The sequence below is a fragment of the Fusarium flagelliforme genome (genome assembly GCF_020744385.1).
Source record: "Fusarium flagelliforme strain FIESC 12 MPI-CAGE-AA-0113 chromosome Unknown B0J16scaffold_1, whole genome shotgun sequence".
NCBI lineage: Eukaryota > Fungi > Ascomycota > Sordariomycetes > Hypocreales > Nectriaceae > Fusarium > Fusarium flagelliforme.
The window spans coordinates 3,854,703-3,877,699 of NW_025763503.1; the positions used below are offsets into that span (position 1 = coordinate 3,854,703).

The window sequence follows — 22,997 nt, forward strand, 5'->3', positions numbered from 1 at the left end:
CAGCATCGTGATGCATGTTCCCAAGCTTAAAGGGGGAATCCGGGGATTGGAATGACCTCATAAACTCACCATACCTGTACCTTGTCATGACTGACTGGTGAGAAACAAGCTAGTAAAGGCAAGGTAGCACTGTAACTGTAAGCCGTGCTTTTTGTCTAGCGACAGCTTTGACCGTGGCTGACAGGGTGCTATCTAGTTGCCAGTTAGAGGCTCAGGCTGACTTCAGGCGGAGACGCTCCCAGTCCCAGCAACGCCTGGACAAGGACGTGGGTTCAAGTTTGTTATTTCGGAGACAAAGATCGTGTTATCATGGTACGTGGTTAAATCATAGTAGACAGGTACAGACAGTTATGTACAGGCGGTAATGCAATTTCTGTCCCCATATTCACAGGCTGTTGCTTGAGTGACATCCTTGGTGATGGACCCTAATAATTGCTGACATTATGAAATTATCGTCTCGCCCGCCCCTCCTTTTGCGCATGAAACATCCATGGATGGGGTCCAATGGAACAGAGGAAGAGACCGTAGGACTCGACAGCAAGCAGGATCATTATGTTTGCCCAAAACAGTCATGTCCATACTATGAATAACGTATCTGACATTGGATCCATGGATGGGATCTGCTAACTCATAGAAGGCTGTGCTGATGCATCCATCTATCTTATGTATCACACCTGCACCTGAAGGAAACGATTCCCGCTCGAAACACTGGATTCACCGTTTGTTTTTTATTTAGAACGCAATGGATCGCTGCTAAATCAGTGATCCTCATGAGGTAGTCTCTCTGATGGACCCCCTTGGCCTGGGCTGGAAATTGCAAGCAATGGAAGTAAAGGAAGGAAATTATTCTATACGTACCTCGAGGTATTCAAACGCCCCTAATACAACAGGGCCCACTCTTCTCTGCATCCCCCATCTGAGCCCACCAGAACCTCACATCTCGTTCGTTGAAAGGAAGTGTGTACGACAGCGGTACCTTGTATTGGTTTGGTGCACTGTCTATTGTCATTGAGTCGACTCAACTCGACTCTGCCGAGTACAGTACCTAGAGATACTGTTGGTTTGCTCAATTCTCGACCAAATAAGTACACAGTATCCCCTCTTACTGCTGCTGCTATCCGGTCGCCCAGGTACTAATGCTCGACTTGTTCCTCCTGAGACCATTTTTAGTTAGCACTAATCCCTTATATGTAGCTGATCTGGCGTAGAATCTCGGGCTCCTTCAGCGCACTCGGGTTCCATAGAGACCCCCCGCAAGGTACAAACTACCTGGCCATCCACTGATGCTGATACCCGACGTTTGCCCCTAGCAGTCAATGTACGAGACATACATTGCTAATCCCCTATTGCAACGGAGGTATCTCAGACCGGGAGTCTTTTACTCCTTCCATCTAAAGTACGGGGCCCTGGGCTCAACTGGGTTCCTCTCCACTACCACTGCCAGTTCTAGTCCCGGTTTCCACCCAACTTGGACTCAGCTCCCCTACCACCAGGCGCCTCCTGCTGCTACCAACCTACCAACCTACTACTCCATACCTACTACCTTTACTTTACCATTCATACTTTAACTCTCTCACGACAAGCTTCGACTTTACTCCCACGCTCCTTCATCCCACGCCGCCGCAGACGCGCTGCGCCGCGCCTCGTCCCCGTCGTATCTTTCCATTATCTCTGCTTTTCTTCTTCTTCGCCTCGGTCTTGCTGTTTACAGTACATGCTCTGGCTTGACGTAGCGTACTAAGTCTAGTTGTCTTGTGCCGCATCGCTTCTTCACTGCCACCGACTTGTCGCCGCCTGTTATTATCCCAGTCCGAACTGGGCTTATTGCTGGGCTGTCACGCGAACGCAAAAAAAAGACTCGATCTTATTTCTTCCCGACTGTTACCGTTTCTTACCGTCTGTCGAACAAACCGCCCGTTCTCGCCAATTGATCCTCGACATAATCGTTGTCCTTGCCGCCATTGTCGACTCTCAGCCGGTGCTGATGCCGACCGCTGCACACATCCGCCGATCTTTGCTGGAACTTTGGTACTGATAGACAATTCGCCTTTGGTTGGTTTGGAGCGAGGAGAGGGAATTGTGTATATCGTTCTGGATATCTTCTCACCATGTCGTCGAGCTACGACGAAACCATGCTCGGCGAACATAGCCATGGCGACCAATCTCACCAATATCATGCTCAGGACATGCCCCCGCATGCTGATTCGAACTGGCAACAGAATGGCAACTTCAGAACCCGGACCCCTGACAGCAGCTATCGACCGCGGCCGCCCATTTCGGCTCCAGGTACACCCAACCCGCCAGGATGGGCTGAGGACCAACCGCCCCGCAAAAGCGTTGAGCGGAACAGATCGCGAGGCCGGAATGGGAGGTCTGTCAGTGGCCAGACGAGGACATGCCAGGCGTGTGGTGAACCCTTGACGGGCCAGTTCGTTCGGGCTCTTGATGGAACATTCCATCTTGACTGTTTTAAGTGCCAGGTGCGGATCCCAGGTCGATTCAGTCATAGCTTGGTGGCAGTAGATGCTAATTGTTCAACTTGTAGGATTGCGGTGAAATTGTAGCTTCAAAATTCTTCCCGGCTGAGGACGAGAACGGCCAAGGACAATATCCCCTTTGCGAAACTGACTACTTTCGCCGACTTGGCCTCCTTTGCTACCAGTGCGGGGGAGCGCTTCGTGGCTCCTACATCACCGCCCTAGACCGCAAGTACCATGTCGATCATTTTACATGCTCACTATGTTCAACGATATTCGGCGCCCAGGATAGTTACTACGAACATGATGGAAACGTTTACTGCCATTATCATTATTCGACACAATTCGCCCAGCGGTGCAATGGTTGTCAGACTGCCATTCTAAAACAGTTTGTTGAGATTTTCAGAAATGGACAAAATCAACATTGGCATCCCGAATGTTATATGATTCACAAATTCTGGAATGTGCGGTTGGCACAACCTGCAGACTCGATACCTGCGCTTGAAAGTACGGACGATGCTGCGGGTAGAGACCTTATCCGCGAAGAGGAAGAGCGTATGGAAGAGAAGGTCTTCCGTATATGGAGCGTTCTGTCGACATTTGAAGAATCGTCCGCAGCATGTATTTCTGACATGCTGCTCCATGTCAGCAACGGCTCATATGTGGAGGGAGTTTTTGTTGCTAAGCGCTTCATCTGGCACGTTGAGATTTTGTTCCAGTCTGCAGATAGACTCGATGCAACGATGGTGAGCTCAAATCAGAAAGGTAAAGACACTTTGACTTTGAAATCTTATTGCATGGGTTCTAACGTTGTGCTCAGGCATGTCTTATGGGCGAGAAGCCAAATTACTGTGCAAGAAGATTGTTTCCTTCTTTTCTCTTCTTTCCAAAACGCAGGACAGCGCTACCCACAAACTCGGAGTCACACAGGAGCTTCTGTCACTTGTTACTGGCCTCGCTCATTATCTCAAGCTCCTCATCCGAATTTGTCTTCAAGGTGCATTGCGACTTGAGCGTGAAGCAACTTCCTCGACTGGCTTGTATCAGTTTCTTGACGATTTGAGTGATCTTGACGCGGTTAAGAACGATGACGGCCAGTTGTCGGTGACTGCAAGCGGCGGAAAGCTCTCTGCCAATGACTCGGACCATTGCGCCCTATGCCACAGATCCGTCGAAGACGAGTGTGCAAAGAACGGCGACATGAGGTGGCATCTCAACTGTGTTAGGTGCACGAGGTGTTCGCGTGATATAGGTCGATCGCTGGTAGAAGCTCGCTTCAACACCCTTGATCGAAAGATCTACTGCACGAACTGTGCTGGAGCCAATACACAGCCGCTTGAGCATGTTTCAAAACTCCAGCAATACGTCTTCCTGCTCCGCGTTGCACTGGCACGGTTGTTGGATATTCTCAAAGCCAACGGCACTCTTCCACGATCCAATGACGACTCCGATAATAACGGTTTCGGTGCTGCTGACGGACCGGGAGGGGATCCCAGATCTCGGGGAGGGGACCAGTCACGCGGGCCTGGCGGCAGCAAACGAGAGTCGTCTTATGAGAATACTCTGAATGATGTACGCAGACTCCGAAGTACGCGACTAGACCGGCATCTGTCTTCTAGTGTTCGACAGGCCCGAAGCTCTCGTGTGATGGATACGGATGGTCGGGGACCACGCCCAGGTTCAGCTGGTGATGCTGGCCCTGCTGGCCAGAACTCTACCGATCTCATGTTTGGACAGAACGACGGCATCACACTGGATGATATTCCAAGAATTGTGGCTGTAGAGCAGTCTCGGGAACAGCAGCAAAGGTTGCCGCAGCCGTTTCAAGACCGCTCCCTAGATGCTCCATCCGCGCAGGGCCATCAGCGAACGCAATCTGCTGATCGAGAGCGCTCCGATCTGATGCCCCGACAAATTGGGCGAAAATTCTTTTCTGAGCTCTCAGGTCTCGAGTACTTCAACGTCCGTCATCTTGCCGTACTTACCATGCAGCCCATGATCGAACAAGAATTCTCTCTCGATGAGCTGCTCAGCTTTATCGAGTCGCGCAAACAAGCAACCTTCTGGAAGAATATCGGAAAGGCCTTTAAGAACGATAAGAACAAGAGCGTCAAGAAGAAGGGCGTGTTTGGTGTACCCCTGGAGATCATCATCGAAAGAGATGGCGCAGACTCAACAGATGGCGTTGGACCGGGCACCCTTCGAATTCCAGCAGTAGTTGATGATATTGTCTCATCCATGCGCAAGATGGATCTCTCTGTTGAGGGTGTGTTCCGAAAGAACGGCAATATCAAGAAGCTGCAAGGCTTAGTGGATACCATCAACACAGAGGGCTGCGACGTGGTGAGCTTTATGGAGCAACCAGTTGTTCAGCTTGCCGCTCTTCTGAAGCGTTACCTGCGAGATCTGCCAGATCCCCTGATGACCCACAAGCTGTATAGGCTGTGGATCAGCGCGGCCAAGATTTCAGATCATGAGAAGAGAAAGCAATGCCTTCATTTGACTTGTTGTCTTCTACCCAAGAGCCACCGAGACTGTCTTGAAATTCTCTTTAGTTTCCTCAAGTGGGCCGGGACGTTCCATCAGTTGGACGAGGATCTTGGATCCAAAATGGACACAAGAAACCTCGCCACTGTCATTGCACCCAACATTCTAACAAACCCTACTAAAGCGATGGCCATGGACAGCGAAGCCATGTATGTCATTGACGCTGTGGAGATGATGATTGTGAACATTGAAGAAATGTGTCAGGTAAGAAGCGATACTGTCTACGATCAAGTTAACATGGTCAACTAACTCTTCACAGGTTCCTGACGAGATTCTCGGTCTCATGAACGACCCCTACATTTTCACCAACAGCGGAGACCTTACCACGAAGGACATTCTGAAGCGTTTTCAGGATAGACGGGGACAGATTTCCATTTCCGATGTGAATGAAGTTTACAACCGTCAGGACAACTCCACCCGACCACCAGCTCGGCGAGTAGAAACTGACCCAGCGGTATGGCAGGGCGAAGCCACTGTTCGCACGATACAAGATCCTTCGATGCCTTTCCCTAATAATGGGAACGGAACTCCGCCGGCGCGGTTCAGAGGTCGAAACGATCTAAATCCCTCACCATATGGGCACAACCAGTTCAATCAGTCAGATAGCCAGCTTGATAGCGCCGAGCATAGCAGAAGGCGTGAATGGCGCAATTCTGGCCTAGGACGACAAGGCAGCGGACTCGGCGTGTCCGGCAACTCATGATACTCTTGTTTTTCCAGAGATGTTCTTGATCACAACTGGGTTAGGCAATGCCTGGTCTCAGACTTCATTTCGGTTTTCACGTGCAGTCCAGGACGCATGGTTTGGGAGTAGAGAATCATTTGCATAGTTGACGGCGTTCTTCTTTGCTTCTTAAAAAAAAAAAACACTGCCGTGCTTCACTACGCCTGCACCGCTCGAAAATAAGAGGAAAAGCACTTGATCGCGAGAAGGCCTCCGTCGTTTTCTTTCTTACACTACACTACACTGTGTGGCACGACAAACCTGGTAGTTTTTTTGTTACTTTACCGGAAGGGTGACTACGCTCTCCCTTCTGGCAATCTTCTTTTCTCAGCGCCCAACACTACGATATTTCCAACCTCACATTACCCGAGTGGCATGGAAGATATCTGTACGCTGCTCCTCCCTTTTTTGGTTCAGCGTTTATTACTTGGGGGAGGGAGGAACTTCGGGGTATATACCTTTTTCTTATGAAAACAAAAAAGGTTTCAAGAGAGGGGGTTGTTAATCTTTTTCAGTTTCTCTGCTTTCTATCTTCTTCTATACCTAAGTTGGATGGAGTAAATCATATAAGCGGGTTGATACCGTTTGGTGTGGCAAAACGAGACGATATGAGGCGGAGCCAAGGAATGCAAAGGGGATTGATTGCCTATATTCATACCTCGCATAAGAGGTGCGTGGATGCTTGGGTCAGATGTGAGGATGTAAACATGGATGGGATATTGGTCACGGATCCAGGTGACGGCGAGATAGGAACAATAGATTCCGTTCCAATTGGGTACTCATGATTTGATGATTAGACTTTTACTACCAACCCCTTCTGTTTGTGCAATATTTGCGCTTGTGAATCAAAGTCTTGTGGGCAATTTATCTTGTCCATAGCAGGGCAAAGATTATTTGAGATTTAGAAATGATATTGTTAGAATACAAGTAACCACAGACTTCGTGTCGAAGCATCATCAGCTATAATTAAAGAGCTCGCCTATTAGATATATAGACCAAACATGTACGGCAAAATAGCCAAATATGAAGTTTTTATCCCATTTGCCCTCTCTTATCTCATTAAGGGAAATCGCCCCTTTCTTGCTCATTTCGCTCGTTACTGGACCCATTACGCCTTGACAGGGGCAGCAGCGGCCTTGTCTTGCTCGAGGAACCAGTTCACACCACGGTCAATACCCTCCTTCAAAGACCAGAGAGGCTGGTAGTGTAGTGCTCGCTTGGCCTTGTTGATGTTGTAGTAACGAGTCATGCAGCTCATGATGATGGCTTTGCGGGTCAGAGTGGGTGTCTTGCCTAGAATGCTAGCAAGCACCTCGCTGATATAGCCAAAGGTGATACCGAGCTCACGGTTGAGATACCAGTTGGGCTCAGTTCCCTTGTCGTAGCCTGCGGCGTGCCAGATAGTACGGGCAAAATCCCAGAAGTAGACGGGAGTGTCGTTTGTAATGAAGAAGGCCTCGCCGTCGACGCGCTCGTGATCGAGAGGGATAGTGGAGGAAGCGGCGGTGGCGAGGAGGAGCTGCGCAGCGAGGAGATGGGCGTGGGCGACGTTGCCAACGTAGGTAAAGTCGAAGAGGTTCTCGTTGGTGCCAACCTGGATCGTGTGCTTGCCGCGCTTGTAGGCGTTGAGGATACCAGCGAGAGTCTGGACATCGCCCTCGCCGAAGATACCAGCTGGGCGAATCGAGGTTGTAAGGAGCTTAGAGTCGTCTTGGCGGTTGGCCTTGAGAACGATTTCCTCAGCCTGAGCCTGTAGATAGTGGAATCATCGTAAGTCAATCTGTCTAAAGTGGTGGGGATATGGCGTGAGCATACCTTGGTCTCGGAGTAGTATTCAGTCTGCTGCTCGCCACGGATCAAAGGCCAACGCTCATCAGCGTTGAGCAGATCAGTAACATTATCGCTAATGACACTAGCAGAGCTGGTGTAGACGAGGACCTTGACACCAGTCTTCTGGCAGGCGTCGACAACAGCCTGTGTACCGTCGACGTTGACCTTCTTGAATACATCGTGACCAATCTTGGGGTTGACGGCGACAGGTGAAGCCGTGTGGATGACAACATCGGGCTTAAGCTCTTCGAAAAGGGACAGGAGACGCTCAGAGTCGGTAATGTCGCACTCGTGGTACTCGGCTTTAGGATTGCGGTTGCGCTCGCATCGCAGATCAACGCCGATAGTGGCGGTTGTTGTCCATTGCTCGAGGGCCTGGTTGACGATATGATGGCCTAGAAAGCCGTTGCCGCCAATGACAACGACTCTTCCCAGGGGACCTCTAGACTTTGTGGTCTCAGCCATTTTTTCTTGGTGTGTTTGTTTGCGTAGGTAAGAGTACGGTCGCAATGGGAGTCGAGGAGGTGGGAAGAGTAAGCCAGAGAGAGAGAGAGAGAGAGTATAGATTCTGGATCTCCGGGGTGCTGTACTATAAGCTAACTAAAAGGCCAAGTCAAGTTAATTTGGTGGTGAGAGCAGTTGGAGCAGGGGTCCATCTCTCTCTGTATGTGGCTGAAATTGACCCTTTACCTTAGCAGCCAGGGCAGCTTAGGCTAATGGATATAATGGTGGGGGTGAGGAGCGATGCGCTGCAGTGGCGTGAGCCGGGGGGCTTGCAGGTGCCTACTGTAGCAACCAATCAGTGAATTACTGCCTTCAATCTTCAGCAGCCTTTACTTTTGTGCTCTACTTCCACGCCGTGGATGCGTCACAAGACTTTGTTTCTCCTCATCAAGTAATGACTTTTTGGCTTTTTGTACTTTGCCTAAAGCATCTCTTTCTGTTGTCTTCTCTTCTCTTATTCCTTGCCTTTTGCTTTATCCATATAATGACCCCTTGTTTACCCCTGGCTCGTGCTCTCTCTTAATATTCTGGATCACTTTGGACATCAACCTCTACTACACTATATCCATCAACTCTGACTACCTACCTACGATAATTCTACTCGGTCTATAAGATAGTGTCTTTAGACGAGTATCAGCCGACATGCTTTATTGGCTCTCAAAATATGGCAGGAAACAGCTCGGACGATACAGAGATCCTCGTCCATATCACGGCACCAAGTCGGTCAGCCGATGATGCCCTCTACCGTCGACTTGCGCAGGCATATCTCGCATTTGAGCCTCAGAAACGTACAGAGCTTTCCTTGATATCGTCTCAGGGGAGGGAGGAGCAATGCGCCGCCACGACGCAGGATGTATGGGCACCTTCACCAAGCCAGGTCCTGGCAGGAGCTTCATTCGGACGATCTTTTGAAATCACTTCGCAGGATATGAGCTTTGAAGGAGCTGTGGATAATCGTGCTTCACCACGTCTTCCTCACACAACAGTGGCTCAGGATATGATTCCTTCTTCGGAAGATGTCGGTTTTGGGTCAGTCAACTCCTGGTGCGCGCCCCCGAGTCAGATCAGCGACTCTTATCCTATGCCAGATGCTGGTTTGTTGAGTGTTTCGCCGTCTCGGATTCTTCAAAGCTATATCGGATGGACTCAGTCTTCTCAGACCTCTCTTCCATATTCGTCACCAATCGCTTATAGGCAAAGTGTCCCTGATCCTGGGCGAGGCTTAAATATAGCATCCTCGCTACCTGTCCCCAGTCAGGAAGAGTCGCTGCTATTTGAGCCGCCTAGATTCATAGAATCCGGAAATGTTGTCCCAACAACACAGGAGCATCAAGAAGTCGATGTTCCTATCCCATCGGCCAACACTGAAATAGTAGCCTTTGAACATCTAGCGCCAGAGATCACGCATGTGACAGCGACCGTGGTTAGTGACCGCTCACCACTTCGATCGCCTCGTGCAGGATCGGAGCCTCCTCCCGCAAAACGGTACAGGATCGGTCAGATGGAGCATGGCGACCTGGTTCGAAGCTCCAGCGATACAGGCCCAGCACTGTCAACGAGGAATTCGCAGGCAGACCAAGTCAACAGCAGTCTGGAAATTCGGCCACCGTCACCACCTGTTGGTGTCAAAGATATCGGTCCTGCGGATCTGATTCCAGAGAAGTTTGCAAAACTCGCGCACGACCTGGGGTCAAGATACCGCCCCACGGTAAAACGGGATATCGACCCTTTCGAAAGGGGATACTGGCTACTTGACTGCAAAGCTTGGAGTACAGAAGCTCAGTTTAATGCCTGGGTATTCCTTAGCAACTATCTCAAGAGTGGCTTGGCTGGCTGGGGTACTTGGTGCCGTCGAGACGCAAGGCATGACTGGATCCGTCTTTACTGTTGGGGGCATGCTACAAAACACACATACCTCCTTCTATATCTTGCCAGTGGAAGGCAGGTCAAGACAACTGGTGTGAAATGGCATGACGCAGGTGGTGAGGTGGTTCTAGAAATCCCGCCTTATGAGAAGCAGGGATAGCTTGGATTACATCCTATAAACTGGGTTTTGGATACTGAGTAGAACTTGGATGTTTTTGCTTTAGGGCGCGGCGCTGGTTGGGTACTTTGCTATATATCACTTGGCGTAAAAAGCAACAGACATCAGATACACGGCGGCAGAGCTTTCAAATTCACATTAGAAGAAGACATGTTCCGTACATTGTAAGAGCCTTTATTTATCGATTACTTGTCAGTGACTATGACCACCCATCACCAGCTCAGCTGGTACTCAAGGCTACCCGTCCTGCCAAGAGCCCGATACCAAACACCCGTTTCGGTACAAACACGAAAACAGAACAAAACCACAGTACCCTTATTTCATGACCCGAGTCCATTCCCCTGTAGCCAGCCCCGCCATAAATCATAAATCCCCATCCCAATCAGCATGACAAAGCTCAAGAAGAGAACTATCCTTTTACGCATAATACTACACTATGTAGGTAGTAACATCTCAAGTTCTTTTATTTGAGATGCTCAGCAGCCTCCTGAATAGCCTTTGCGCGGGCATCCAGCTTTTCAGTCTCAGCCTTATACTTGATCGACGTCTCAGCGGCCTTCTCCTCGTAGCGAGCCTTCTCGGCTGGGCTGAGTTTTTTCCACTCCTCAGCAAGTATCTTGAATTGTTCGGCGGCAGACGTTGTGCTGGAAGCACCCGGGTGGTGCTCGGTGACATACAAGGAGTAAGAGCCTTGTGGGCGACTGGGCAGGCGCTCGTCGCTAATTATCTTCTCGGGCTTGCCAGTCAAGAATCCCAAACGACGGCGGCACTTGTTGGCCAAGTGTACGCGAGCAGGCTCGTGAGCCTCAAGCCAAACCTTGTAGTTCTCTTGGTTCTTCTCACGGTTGATAGATGCTCTGCGGGTAAGGTCCTGTATTACGTATTAGAACATATAGAAAGGTCAGGAAGATGCGACGGGAACATACATCGATCTCAGATGTGTCGAGTTGGCGGAACTTCTCTGCCATCTCCTTGGCTTGCTCTACGATTCCGCCAACGCCCAGGTGGTTTCCTCTCTGCTCAAACATGTACAGGAGCCATGTAGAAGCTGGCAGCTGGGCAGGCTTGTCCTTGAGCACCCATTTCTTGAGTTCCCTGATCTCGAGTCTCTTGAGCTTCTCGGGGTCCACAACCTTCTTGGGCTTCTTGGGCTTTTCCTCAGCAGCCTTGGCCTTAGGCTTAGCCTTGACCTTATCCTTGGGCTTGGTTTCAGTAGCCTTGGACTTGGACTTGGTAGCAGTGGTGGTACCGGTCGCTTTCTTGGTGCTAGTGCTGGTCGTGGTCTTCTTGGCGGGCTTCTTATCGCTCGCGGTAGGAGAGGATGACCATGTTGAGGTCGTGAAGCTTCGAATGGGAAGCGCGGTTGCAACAGCGGACTGGCGGCAGAGCAATTGGGCGGAAACGGAAGTGGGAGCAACGCGACGAACGGCGACCCTACCCACGGAGGTGAGCATTATGAGAGGTGGATTTGGTTTGACTGGAGGGAATTGAGTTTGCGCAATGGATGCGTTTCGAGAGCACGCGACGGGCGACTGGAGACGAGGCTGAATTTTGTGTACGGTGAGAAATTGGTCTAGTTTGGCATGAGGCTGGTGGTGTTGAGCCTGCCTCTAATCAATGTTTTAGGTATTCTGGGCAGTTTCCGTGCCCGCAAAGGTGGGCAGGTGGGCTCAACTTCATGCGGAAAGAGCTCCATGGTAAAGGCAGACAACAGGTACCCTGTGCTACACCAATTGTGGCTGTCGCGGCATGTACTCTTTTATGGCCTACTAACTTTGAGCTACAGCTCTTGCAGCTACAGCATCAGGCCAATCGCTGTTGTGAAAAACAGCTTATGTAACACGTTAGCACCTCCACCTCATCCGCTGTTCGCAGGCTGCCGTTGGACGCGACAGTGAGGTCAAGGCTGGACCAAAGAGTAGCTCTCTCTCAACTTCATCATCATCAACATCATCAACCTCGACAACAACGAATTCTCACTTCAACACGGGCGAGACACTATACTATCACAAGCCGTATACTTCGTCGCCTTTCCCAATCACCCTCCGAATCAACCACATAAACCATGGATCACCGTCCGCAAGCTTGGGGCCGTGTATGTCGACCTATACAGACCCCTCGGTATCATCAATTGTAATGAAACTGACCCTAAACAGCCTAGAGACGATGTTTACGGCGCCTACGATGCCTCTTTCATGAGTGACAACGGTCCCAAGCAAAACACCCAGCAGCCCATTGTTACTGGTACCTCCGTCATCGCCGTCAAGTTCAAGGATGGTGTTGTCATGGCTGCCGATAACCTAGGTCCGTCTTATCTTTTCTATATCAATACTGTAGCGAAACCTGACTAGTTATCAGCTTCATACGGCTCTCTCGCTCGTTTCACCGACGTTAAGCGACTCCGTTCTTTCGCCGACTCATCAGTTGTTGGCTTCAGCGGTGATATCTCCGACATGCAGTATCTCGACCGCCACCTCATCGAGCTGTCCCTCGACGAGGCTTACACCTCCCCCGACGCACCGCGTCTTAACGCCGCAAACCTCCACCGCTACCTCGCCAAGCTTCTCTACCGCCGCCGTTCCAAATTCGACCCCCTCTGGAACCACCTCCTTGTTGCTGGTCTCGACGACGATGACAAGCCTTTCCTTGCTGCCGCCGACCTTCTCGGCAGCACCTACAGTGCCCCCAGTCTGGCCACCGGTTTCGGTGCTATGTTGGCTCAGCCTATCATGCGTCGCCATGTTCCCGACGAGGAGGCTTCTCAGAACCTGGACAAGGAGGGTGCTATCAAGATTATTAAGGAGTGTATGAAGGTCCTGTTCTACCGTGACGCTCGCAGTCTGGATTCCTACTCAATGGCTGTTGTTACTAAGGAGGGTGTGGAGATCGACGATGGTCTGCAGTTGGAGGCTCAGAGCTGGGCTTTTGCGGAGAGAATCCGTGGCTATGGCACTCAAACTGTCTAAAGCTACTGGGATTTGTTAATGGGAAGAACGTTGTGGCAAGGACTCGTCACAAATGTACTTGATAAGAGGTCACACAAGAATTCAAGCAAGAGACTTGATCTTATGTTACATTAGAAAGGGTTTACCTAAATTACAATCATGATGATGACAATATTTTTAAGAATTGAATTCGCATACTATGATTTGGAGGAACAACTCTTCTCATTTATGATAGAGCAGAGATGAAATACTGGACGAACCGGGGACAAGGCATGCACATCCGTGAAAACATTGTCAGACTCATTGTATACTTTGCAAGACTTAAATATTCGTGATTACGTTGCCTAGACTATGTATCGTCAATAAGCCAACCTGCTTATCCAACCTCTTCTTCTTGAGGTATATCATCTAAAACTAAACCAGACCAGCCTGGTTTCCTGGCCTCCCATTTATTCATTTATTTTTGCCAAACAATCGTTCCATGCTACCCAGGGAGACTATACACAAAAGACTTGACCAATGTACTCAATGCAAGCCAGTGTTGTCCAAAACCCAACTCCAAACGTCATCATAAACCTCTTGTTGACAAGCAAGAGTAACTCAACCAGCCGCCAAGCTCGTACTGTAAATGACATCTAGTCAAACACAGTGATAAGCTTACTCGACAGTGACCGACTTGGCCAAGTTACGGGGGAAGTCAACGTTGAGACCCTCGAGAACGGCGAGCCAGTAGGCAATAAGCTGAAGAGGGATGACGTTGAGGAGACCCTGAAGAACGTCGACAGTCTTAGGGATCTCGATCTTCTCAGCCTCAGAAGCCTTGAACTCCTCATCGTCGGGGTTGCAGATGACGATGGGCTTACCACCGCGAGCAATAACCTGCTGGTAGGCGTTCAGAGACTTCTTGAAGAGGTCGTCACGGGTGAGGATCATGATGATGGGAAGGTTCTCATCGACCAGGGCCAGGACACCGTGCTTCAGCTCACCGGACATGACAGCCTCACAGTGAAGGTAAGAGATTTCCTTAATCTTAAGGGCACCCTCAAGGGCAGTGGAGAACTGGCTACCACGTCCGAGAAGGAGAAGAGACTTCTGGTTCATGAAGTTCTCGCAGAGCTTCTTGATGGAAGAGTCGAGGTCAAGGATGGACTTGATCTGAGCAGAGACGTTGGAGAGACCCTCCATGATCTCCTCACGACGAGCCTTCTTGGAGGCACGGTCCTCGCTCAGGGAAAGAGCGAACATGACCATGGCAATGAACTGAGAAGTGTAGGCCTTGGTGGAGGCGACACCGATCTCAGGGCCAGCGTTGATGTGGACACCACAGTGGGTGAGGAGAGAGATGGAAGAACCGACGACGTTGACGATACCAACGGTCAGAGCACCGCGCTCCAAGCAGTAGCGGAGAGCCATGAGAGAGTCAGCAGTCTCACCAGACTGAGAGACGAAGACACAGGTGTCGTCACGGAAGACGGGGGCCTGTCTGTCAAGGAAATCGGAGGCCAGCTCAACGGCGATAGGGATCTCAGCAAGCTCCTCAAAGATACCACGGACAGCCATGCAAGAGTGGTAAGAGGTACCGCAAGCAATGAAGATGATACGGCGGCATCGGCGGATGGTGGACATGTAAGAGCGGAGACCACCGAGAGTGACAGTCTTGTTGGCAATGTCGAGACGACCACGCATGGTGTTGACGACGGACTCGGGCTGCTCGAAGATCTCCTTCTGCATGAAGTGGTCGAACTTACCCTTCATGATCTCCTGGAGCTCGAGCTCGAGGGTCTGGATAGTTCGGACGTTGGAGCTGCCATCGGCCTTCTTGAGACGGTGGATGTTGAGAGAGCCCTCGTGGATGTGGGCAATGTCATCGTCTTCAAGGTACATGACCTTCTTGGTGTGCTCGACAATGGCCGAGGGGTCGGAGGACAGGAAGAACTCAGTGGGCATGGGCATGCCATCATCGGTCATGAAGGCACGAGACTGAGATCGGTGGAGGAGGGACTTGTCGGGGGCACCGAGAAGGCCAGAGTCAGGGGCAAGAAGGTCGTTCTTCTTAATGGCGACATTCTGGGCAGCAGCCTCGGCAGGGAGGGCGGCGTTCTCGTCGGAGTACTCAACATCGACGAAGTCGACCTTCATGCGGCGCTCGGTCTTGACACCGATAACGAGGGGAGAACCCTTTCGGGCGGCGATGACCTCATGGGGGTAGTGGACGGACTTGATGAGAAGACCATAAGCACCCTCGAGCTCCTGGATGACAGCCTTGGCCAAGTCGGTGAAGCCAATGGAAGGGTGCTGGTCGTGGATGTACTTTGTGAGCTTGGCAATGCACTCAGTGTCGGTCTCAGTCTCGAACTTGAAACCCTTGGTCTGGAGGAGAGTCTTAAGCTCCTTGTAGTTGGTGATGATACCGTTGTGGACGATGGTGAACTCCCAGTTGGCGTCAGATCTGCATTCAGGGGTTATGGTTAGCACATGGTGTTCCGATTCAATCCCAATTCAGCATTGATCTTCAGGTCTTCAAATGTGGACAAAAGACCGACCAAGAATCAAGGAACTGGGTTGGCAATTTGGGGGTTCCTCATATTAGAACGTACCGGTGAGGGTGGCAGTTGGTGGTGGAAGGAGGACCGTGAGTAGCCCATCGAGTGTGGGCAATACCGGCATGTGAATCAAAGATCTTCTCGAGGTCGACGTCGGACTCGTCGATGAGCTTTCGGAGCTTAGCGACCTTGCCAACCTCCTTGAAGGCAATAACCTCCTTCTTCTTGTCGCCGTCGACAGCTAGACCAGCAGAGTCATATCCACGGTACTCGAGACGGGACAGACCTGTGCAAAAAAGCAATGTCAGCAAACACGAAGCTGGGCGCTGATCCCACGTCTCACCAGTGAATGGCGGGGCGGGGCATGGAGGGTGAAAGGGGTGGTGAGGGGCAGCCCAGTCCAGTCCAGTCCAGTCCAGCTGAGGAGGGGAACAACAGCTCGACTTGACTTGGCTTGACTTGCGTGGGAGAAAACTAACCGTTGACAAGAGTGTCGAGGATGAACTTGCGGTCCTTCTCGACCAGGTAGTTGATGTAACCGAAAATACCACTGTTGTCGAATGCGATTAGCGATTTCTGTTTTGGCCAATTGGGCCACCTAGTCCATTGACTACCAGCTTGTTCTTGTTCTTCATTGTTGCCTCCAAGTATCCATCCCTCATCCTGACATGCGATGGTCGCAGGCTAGAATCGGTGGAAGCTCGGTGGCTGGCAACAAAGAGAGCTAAGATTGGCGGTAACAAAGGCGGTGACGAGGAGAGCTTCCTTACCACATATTGACTGAGCTCTTTGCGGTAGGGAAAAATAGACGTGCGTAGACAATGAATGGGTTTCGTTAAGAGGCGGTCGGTGAGAGCAAAGCCGAGAGCGAGCGGATGAGTGGGGGAGGAGGGACAGGCGGAAGAGTAGAGTTTAGGGGTATCAAGAAGCAATAAGGTGTAGATGAGAGAGGAGAAAGAGGAGAGAAGAGCAGAACAAGAAAGGTGATGGAGGGAGGAGAAGAAGGTTGTATATGTAGTTTGTTGAGCTGCGTAAGAACCGAACCTAGAAAGGTAGGAAGGCACCGCTCACCTCATTCATTCATTCATGGGAGGGTAGAGCGGTATCCGTACGGGATGGTCCCAGCTTCCTGCGCTGTGGAGTACCTTGGCCCGCAGTCGTTCACTGTAAGCTACCTAGCAGCCAGCCTAACCTCCACTAACGTTTAGGCATGCTTAGGCGCTATGCTTTCCATCATTATCTTCTCGCTGAACTTAGCCCATGGATGAATGGTCGTCTCAGAAGCATCCACCATCCATGCTTGCACTCCCACATTGAAGTGGGGTCAAGATGACAATAGAGGGGGGGTGGTAGACAGGGATGTCCCGCCAGGGCCCCTCCATAGATGATGGATGGGTGAGAAAGAGAGTGAGACCTGTCGTTTGGCCCAGGTACAGAAAACATTGCTTGAGCTCCCAGCAAGCACACCGATAGGTAGAGAGATATATCACTAAAGATGGCAATCACAATGAGTATGCAGGTCTTTGGTCTCAGCTATAACACATGCATCTTCTTGAATCGCAGGAAACACCAAGTTTGAGATGGCTCAGGGATATGCCACCATCAGACGTTTTAAGTTGACTACAAGCACTGCAGACAGCATAATAACAGCCTGGGATCTTATGGCTGGGACCAACATGTATGGCCCTGTTGCACTGCATCTGGTTATCGTAAACGTGGCCGTAGCTCGCGGCTGTTGAGACGTTAGGCTGGCATGGAAGAGAGAAGCCATCTGGTTTTGCATTGCCTTGTCAGCCGCTATCCATCGCTCATGGTTGCATAAGGGTCCAAGACGACGCCAAGGCCTTCACCGGCCTCTCGTTTCTCCTACCGTTGAACTAGGTACCTACCTAGATAGATCTCATAATCCATTCTACCTACCTACACATACCAGATGCTGAGAATACGACATGCCCTGGTGATTCTAACCCGATTGTAAAGTCGACACCCGGCAGGCGGTGCTTCTCATCAAGTGAAACCCCTGGCAAGAGAACTAACTGGTCTGTCACGGTTTGAGTTAGATCGTGAAGTTTAGGTCCCGTTCCCTCCAACCTTCGTCATGGCAACGCATCTCGCCGAGCCGCAGGTAAGACTTGCACTAACAGAATAGTCCGTCCATCCATCATGGAAACTTTTTTGGAGGGGACAAGTTCCTGATCGGCAGAGCCAATCTGGCTTCTGGGCAAACTCTGTCTGTTAATGCTGTACCTGATGAATATTTGGCGGTGGTATGTGTTAATTACTTAGTAAGATTTTTCTCTTTTCACCGTATTCTGTTCAACTCGGGCCATGTTCTCTCCCAGTACTACCTATCCAAGCTATCGGTTAGGTAAAGCGTCACTTATCATGTCTACATAAACATCGTCATCAAGAGGCGGACAGACCAGACATACAGGCTACCTGGTCTTATGCCTACGCCTCCACCTTTCCTTCACCAGCCTCACGGGGTTTCCGGGCCTTGTCAAAAACACAACCTACCTAACGTCCGGAAGGCTGCAGCTGTCTCGGTATGTCGTTTCTGCCACTGAAAAAGATGAGACCCTGGACAGCCGGCGCAATTTTCTTATCTTGAAGCATGAGATCTGCATAGCCATACGAGGAAGCCAAGTTCGTATTTTGAACTGTACTGTACTGTAATACTGTATTTCTCCGGATGGATGCTCCTCTTCGGTACTGGAAGATCCCCCTGCGTCCTTGTGGAGGTGTGCGTACGTACATACATGCAGATATGCATGCATGCCCCTGAAGATTTGCTGTTGTCTCTGAAGCATAGCTGTAGTTTGTACTGTACTGTACTGTACTTTTGACTATAGCTGCTGAAACATATCATCTATGTGACAGTGATCTCAGGTAATAAACAATCGAGATGTTGGATCAGCTCTTGCAGTCTATGAAACTACAAGGTATATCCGTACCTATCATAACAATGGAATGGAACCTGCAGTGCATTAACAGTAAGAGTGACATGGTCATGCTAGGTCATGGCAGGATCGGATGGATCGTCCCCAGGTCGTGGGTCTTTCGCTGTGTTTGTCCCCAGTGAAGAGAAATTCAAATCAGCTCAGCCAATTTTGTCCAGTCCAGTCCAGTCCATCAGTTCACAGCCTCAATCGCCCCAACCAAAAAAAAAATTAGAAGTTTGACCCTCACTAAGAATAGCAGCAGCATTTTCTTAGCGTCAGTTCAGTTCCGCTCCGCTCGGCGCTGATTCCCATCTCAAGCGCAAGCGCGAGTCTTGACTTCTCTTGTTTCTTGTTCTCGATGTATTCTAGCTTGTGACTATAGCCTGCATGTCTCTTTCTGTCTTGGATTGTTTTCGCTCAGCCTTCCATTCCAGGCCCATGTATGTACGGATATGTATTGCTTCTTCTCTGTCTTCGGTTGGCTTGCCGGTTAATATTAGCTCAACGTTTACGGATAGAGATAGCATGCCATCTCGCCCGCTGCTATTGTTAGCATTTCTCGACGTCATTTCCTTCTAAAATGAGAGACCCATGCTAAACTTGACTTGGCGTTCAGTTCATTCTTCTCATTATGGATGAATGGATCTCAGTTGTTGTTCTGACTATAGAAATTGCACTCGTTCTTCCTGCTTACCTAGCCTTGCGCTTTGCAGCTCAGAACGGGCCATCCACGTCTCTGACATCAGCCACGTTGTTGAAATTGTACGGTAATTACTACTCTCAGGTGCCCCCGCTCAAACTGCGTCTCAGTTCCCACTGTCATCAATTAAAGGATGCTTCTTGTCAGCCCTGTTGGGCCTTCCTTGGCTTGGTTGCTGTGACTATTATTTACTTTACACGCTTATCCATGAATTCTTTGGAGTTTGTAGTTTGATTTGAGCCTTGAGCCTATTTACCTTCCATACGAGACAGCACATAACCCCCCAAGGTTCCTCCTTACACAACTACTTGAACTACCTTGGTAGGTAGTACGTTAGTTGACAGTTGCAAAAAGACTACACCATGACCATCTAGCTGGGAATCTCCATGAAACTCAAAAAACGCCAGGCTGAACATACCCCTCAGCCCTAAAGTTAAAGGTGCCGTGCCGTAGACACCCCTAATCTACCTATACACGTAGGTAAGCTCATGGTTTCATAACACTGGCCTCTCTGCTCCATTGTTTCTACTACACACACCCATAGCGGTAGAGCAAACCTCATCTCACATCTATTCCAAGTCTAACTACGTTGACTTATGTCTGACCCCCACCAATAGTTGCTCCTTAGGCCCCTGTGGAGGATTGGCCGCTTACATCAATATGGACATTCACTGTGCGGACATTTGGCATATGAATCTCACGCTTGCCGATTCTTTATTGTGTAGGATCAGCTCCTTGTCCAAAAAAAACTTCCCTTCCCTTTCCTGGACGCCATGTACATTCCTGCTTCTAGGGCTGAGCCAATCTAACGCTGCTGGCCCCGACTCTATTGTACAGTTACACATAATTATGCCACGCTGTGTCCATCTTCCACTCCTCATGGAGTTCCCGTTCGCCTATTCGTCATGGCGCTGTATCCGTTTTGCTCTAGCATGATATGCCTAAACACCGCTTACAGCTTCTGATACTCAAGCTTGCCTTCCAACTTCTTGGATTCAGCCACCTTGCGAACAGCCTTGTTGAAATCGTCCTGGTTGATTGATTCCCTGTAGTCTTTGATGGCAAATAGACCGCTGTAGATGTGTCAGAACGACGTTCAAGTTTGGGGATAGTGGCGGTAACTTACGCTTCAGTAACAACATTTCGCAAATCAGCACCGTTGAGTCCATCACTCATCTTGACCACGCTCTCGAAATCCAGGTCGCCGTCAATCACAACACTTTGCGAGTGAATCTTCAAAATCTCAAGACGTCCAACCTCGTTGGGTAGAGGAATCTCAATCTTTCGGTCAAGTCGACCAGCTCGAAGCAGCGCAGGGTCCAGCGTGTCAGGTCGGTTGGTGGCCATGATGATCTTGGTCTTGCCCAAGTAGTCGAAACCGTCAAGTTGGTTGAGCAATTCCATAAGTGTTCTCTGGATTTCTCGATCCGCGCTGGTACCCTCTGAGAAACGTCGTCCACCAATGGCATCGATTTCGTCCATGAAGATGATGCAAGGCTCGTGCTCCTTGGCGTATCCGAACATCTCACGGATGAGTCGTGCCGACTCACCAATGTACTTATCGACAATGGCGGAAGAGACAACTAAGTCATCGTTAGCATAGTCGCACCTAGAGTGGCTATCAAAGGCAACATACCCTTTAAAAAGTTTGTCTCCAGGCTGCTAGCAACAGCTCGTGCCAGTAGAGTCTTGCCAGTTCCGGGAGGTCCATACAACAGAACACCCTTCGGGGGCTTGATTCCGACTCGTAGGAATAGCTCGGGGTTCTTGAGGGGAAGCTCGATGACCTCTCGCAACTCTCGAATCTGATCGTTCAGTCCACCAATACCAGCAAAGCTCACTTGACCCGGGTCCTCCAAGGACATGTTGTACACCAAAGGATCGACTTCGCGGGGCAACATTCGCATAATTGTAAGTGTCGTCATATCCAGGGCCACACGAGTGCCTTGCTTCAACTTGACCTTGTCCACCTTTGATCTGCATCCGACAACGTATCGAGGGCCGGAGGAGGCCTTGACAATAACTGCGAGTATCACCGTTAGCATACGTCCATCTTGTGCGAGTCCAAATGGTGTTCGCCTTACATCGTTCGTCATCGAGCTGTTTCAGCACCTCGCCAATGATTTGTCCTACACTTTGTAGCGCCTTGATATTGTCCTCGGTCTTGTCAAACTCTCTTTGCATGTCCTTGATTTCAAGACGCAGGTTCTTGAGCTTTGCCTCCCATTCTCGCGACTCGATGAGCTTCGCACGGTAGGAGTTAAGGGCGGCCTGGCGCTCTTCTTCGGCTGACATTGTAAATGAGTGCTTGCTATCCTTTGTTTCTGAAATGATTAATTGTCGGTATCAATTCGATTCTTTGGGAGTTGGTGGTTTGGGTATCGGGAGCTTGAGTTATGTTATCGGGAAAGTGTTTGGACGGTGATGGCGGTTGCTCATGACAGTGGAGAGCTTACCTCACCAGCTGGAGCCTTCAGCTAGCGGCTCGAGCTGTGTCGGCAGAATATCGGTACCAACCGCCTTAGTTCATCGCTGAATTGCCTACCCTGCATTAACAATCGCAGAATTTATGGCCAAGGGCCGTGATGCAATTCAGTCACTCCAGTGTGTTCAAACAGTTCATCAAGCTTTAGCTGCATTTTATGCAAGTCTCATGATCGTGTCTAGAGTAGAAGGATAGCACTTGATCTACACATCCGTCGCACATTCATTGATCTCACTCTTCTAAATTTGATATCTTCTGATTCAGGTCATTATTCTTCAGTATCTCTTCATAATAAAAACACTCCATTGCCGTACCCATCTTAAATCCAGGCTTTAAACTTAGAGTACATCTTGTCTCTACATATCTTAGCTCCTTCCGACGAGCGTTATACGGAGAGTTGGGGGTTGGGCTGAAGGCGGGATAGATGTCGAAATCACGTCCAAGCGGCGACTATCGCGCAAATATGACCGACAGATACAGCCGCGCAGTCAAGTATTAATCTATCAGAGGCGTTAGAGGAGAGACCAAGCATCGTCTTCTCATCCGGTATGGCGTAAGCAATCTTTGTGCTGCTCGTCATGAGAGCTGGGGACCTCAAACCCAGACGGTAGGTTCACCAGCGGTCATTCGTCGAAGTTCGATGCTGCTTTGCACAGTTGAAAATCCGGGGGTGCCTTTCATTCCTTCTTCTCATCGTCGTTTTCTGGGGACGCATCCTTAGGTTCCCCTTCAGAATCGAAGCCAAGAGCATCTAGCTCTCGGATGAGCTCGTTGATTTTGATGACCTTGGCAATCTGCTCGGGAAGTAGTGCTTCACCATCCTCCTTCTTGTTCTTAAGGTCTTTGGCCTGCTTCAGCTTCTTCTTAAGATTTCGGGCTTTCTTCTGGCGCTCGACTTCAGGATCAACCTCATCAGTTTGGGTTTCTTGGGCTGGAGCTGGGGCATCGCCCTCTGTAGCCTTCGCCTTTTTTCGAGCCTCGCGGCGTTTGGCGTTCTTATTGCTAGCTGCCGAGCTTTGTTCGGGGCTCTCTTCCTTTACTCCTGCGGCGCCAGGAATACCGACTTTCTTGCCACGTTCGCGGAAGGCTTCGGCGGTGCGGTTTTTGTAGACCTCGACATCCTCAGGAGGACGGTAGCCGGGGCGAATCTTGATGGCTCTGCGAGTACTACCATCTGCGCGTACGGACTGGGGAATCTCACGGTCGCCGCTATTTTCGTCGGTGACGATACCGGCATTCGAGGGTTGTGAGGGCAT

At 50.1% G+C, this 22,997-nt stretch overlaps 8 protein-coding genes across 8 annotated transcripts; 3 read left to right on the forward strand and 5 right to left on the reverse strand.

Moving 5' to 3' along the window:
• The first annotated feature begins 1,936 nt into the window (after nt 1-1,936).
• Nucleotides 1,937-5,925, forward strand: B0J16DRAFT_22580 (uncharacterized protein). The gene is made up of 4 exons (XM_046123022.1): nt 1,937-2,480; nt 2,546-3,242; nt 3,298-5,228; nt 5,284-5,925. Exons 1-4 carry the CDS (start codon nt 2,109-2,111, stop codon nt 5,725-5,727), a joined length of 3,444 nt encoding a protein of 1,147 aa, XP_045989217.1. The 5' UTR covers nt 1,937-2,108; the 3' UTR covers nt 5,728-5,925.
• A 769-nt stretch (nt 5,926-6,694) lies between these two features.
• Nucleotides 6,695-8,235, reverse strand: B0J16DRAFT_22584 (3-beta hydroxysteroid dehydrogenase/isomerase family-domain-containing protein). The gene is made up of 2 exons (XM_046123023.1): nt 7,564-8,235; nt 6,695-7,498 (listed from the first exon to the last, which is right to left on the reverse strand). Exons 1-2 carry the CDS (start codon nt 8,041-8,043, stop codon nt 6,857-6,859), a joined length of 1,122 nt encoding a protein of 373 aa, XP_045989218.1. The 5' UTR covers nt 8,044-8,235; the 3' UTR covers nt 6,695-6,856.
• A 193-nt stretch (nt 8,236-8,428) lies between these two features.
• B0J16DRAFT_328548 (uncharacterized protein) lies at nt 8,429-10,282 on the forward strand. Its single transcript, XM_046126238.1, has one exon. It carries the CDS (start codon nt 8,747-8,749, stop codon nt 10,106-10,108), a length of 1,362 nt encoding a protein of 453 aa, XP_045989219.1. The 5' UTR covers nt 8,429-8,746; the 3' UTR covers nt 10,109-10,282.
• B0J16DRAFT_366772 (uncharacterized protein) lies at nt 10,283-11,812 on the reverse strand. Its single transcript, XM_046130102.1, has 2 exons — nt 11,053-11,812; nt 10,283-10,997 (listed from the first exon to the last, which is right to left on the reverse strand). The coding sequence occupies exons 1-2, from the start codon at nt 11,578-11,580 to the stop codon at nt 10,590-10,592; spliced, it is 936 nt and encodes a 311-aa protein (XP_045989220.1). The 5' UTR covers nt 11,581-11,812; the 3' UTR covers nt 10,283-10,589.
• A 225-nt stretch (nt 11,813-12,037) lies between these two features.
• On the forward strand, nt 12,038-13,281 carry B0J16DRAFT_328551 (nucleophile aminohydrolase). The gene is made up of 3 exons (XM_046126239.1): nt 12,038-12,221; nt 12,283-12,430; nt 12,485-13,281. The coding sequence occupies exons 1-3, from the start codon at nt 12,192-12,194 to the stop codon at nt 13,090-13,092; spliced, it is 786 nt and encodes a 261-aa protein (XP_045989221.1). The 5' UTR covers nt 12,038-12,191; the 3' UTR covers nt 13,093-13,281.
• A 90-nt stretch (nt 13,282-13,371) lies between these two features.
• Nucleotides 13,372-16,681, reverse strand: B0J16DRAFT_328555 (uncharacterized protein). The gene is made up of 4 exons (XM_046126240.1): nt 16,385-16,681; nt 16,094-16,164; nt 15,669-15,900; nt 13,372-15,520 (listed from the first exon to the last, which is right to left on the reverse strand). The coding sequence occupies exons 1-4, from the start codon at nt 16,387-16,389 to the stop codon at nt 13,729-13,731; spliced, it is 2,100 nt and encodes a 699-aa protein (XP_045989222.1). The 5' UTR covers nt 16,390-16,681; the 3' UTR covers nt 13,372-13,728.
• A 3,519-nt stretch (nt 16,682-20,200) lies between these two features.
• On the reverse strand, nt 20,201-21,785 carry B0J16DRAFT_22640 (26S proteasome regulatory complex, ATPase RPT4). Its single transcript, XM_046123024.1, has 4 exons — nt 21,341-21,785; nt 20,893-21,279; nt 20,383-20,839; nt 20,201-20,329 (listed from the first exon to the last, which is right to left on the reverse strand). The coding sequence occupies exons 1-4, from the start codon at nt 21,549-21,551 to the stop codon at nt 20,209-20,211; spliced, it is 1,176 nt and encodes a 391-aa protein (XP_045989223.1). The 5' UTR covers nt 21,552-21,785; the 3' UTR covers nt 20,201-20,208.
• A 633-nt stretch (nt 21,786-22,418) lies between these two features.
• Nucleotides 22,419-22,997, reverse strand: B0J16DRAFT_378034 (uncharacterized protein; the record flags this gene model as incomplete). Its single annotated transcript, XM_046130893.1, has 1 exon — nt 22,419-22,997. One exon carries the CDS (start codon nt 22,995-22,997, stop codon nt 22,419-22,421), a length of 579 nt encoding a protein of 192 aa, XP_045989224.1.

Coding starts and splice junctions, on each gene's coding strand:
- B0J16DRAFT_22580 (XM_046123022.1), top strand. CDS start 2,109: ATGTCGTCGAGCTACGACGAAACCATGCTCGGCGAACATAGCCATGGC. Junction 2,481..2,545: donor TTGACTGTTTTAAGTGCCAG/GTGCGGATCCCA, acceptor TTCAACTTGTAG/GATTGCGGTGAAATTGTAGC. Junction 5,229..5,283: donor ACATTGAAGAAATGTGTCAG/GTAAGAAGCGAT, acceptor AACTCTTCACAG/GTTCCTGACGAGATTCTCGG.
- B0J16DRAFT_22584 (XM_046123023.1), bottom strand. CDS start 8,043: ATGGCTGAGACCACAAAGTCTAGAGGTCCCCTGGGAAGAGTCGTTGTC. Junction 7,499..7,563: donor AATACTACTCCGAGACCAAG/GTATGCTCACGC, acceptor CACTATCTACAG/GCTCAGGCTGAGGAAATCGT.
- B0J16DRAFT_328548 (XM_046126238.1), top strand. CDS start 8,747: ATGGCAGGAAACAGCTCGGACGATACAGAGATCCTCGTCCATATCACG.
- B0J16DRAFT_366772 (XM_046130102.1), bottom strand. CDS start 11,580: ATGCTCACCTCCGTGGGTAGGGTCGCCGTTCGTCGCGTTGCTCCCACT. Junction 10,998..11,052: donor TCGACACATCTGAGATCGAT/GTATGTTCCCGT, acceptor TACGTAATACAG/GACCTTACCCGCAGAGCATC.
- B0J16DRAFT_328551 (XM_046126239.1), top strand. CDS start 12,192: ATGGATCACCGTCCGCAAGCTTGGGGCCGT. Junction 12,222..12,282: donor GTCCGCAAGCTTGGGGCCGT/GTATGTCGACCT, acceptor GACCCTAAACAG/CCTAGAGACGATGTTTACGG. Junction 12,431..12,484: donor CATGGCTGCCGATAACCTAG/GTCCGTCTTATC, acceptor ACTAGTTATCAG/CTTCATACGGCTCTCTCGCT.
- B0J16DRAFT_328555 (XM_046126240.1), bottom strand. Junction 15,901..16,093: donor CCTCGACACTCTTGTCAACG/GTTAGTTTTCTC, acceptor TTTTTTGCACAG/GTCTGTCCCGTCTCGAGTAC. Junction 15,521..15,668: donor ACCAACTGCCACCCTCACCG/GTACGTTCTAAT, acceptor CCCTGAATGCAG/ATCTGACGCCAACTGGGAGT.
- B0J16DRAFT_22640 (XM_046123024.1), bottom strand. CDS start 21,551: ATGTCAGCCGAAGAAGAGCGCCAGGCCGCCCTTAACTCCTACCGTGCG. Junction 21,280..21,340: donor ACAGCTCGATGACGAACGAT/GTAAGGCGAACA, acceptor TGATACTCGCAG/TTATTGTCAAGGCCTCCTCC. Junction 20,840..20,892: donor GGAGACAAACTTTTTAAAGG/GTATGTTGCCTT, acceptor ACGATGACTTAG/TTGTCTCTTCCGCCATTGTC.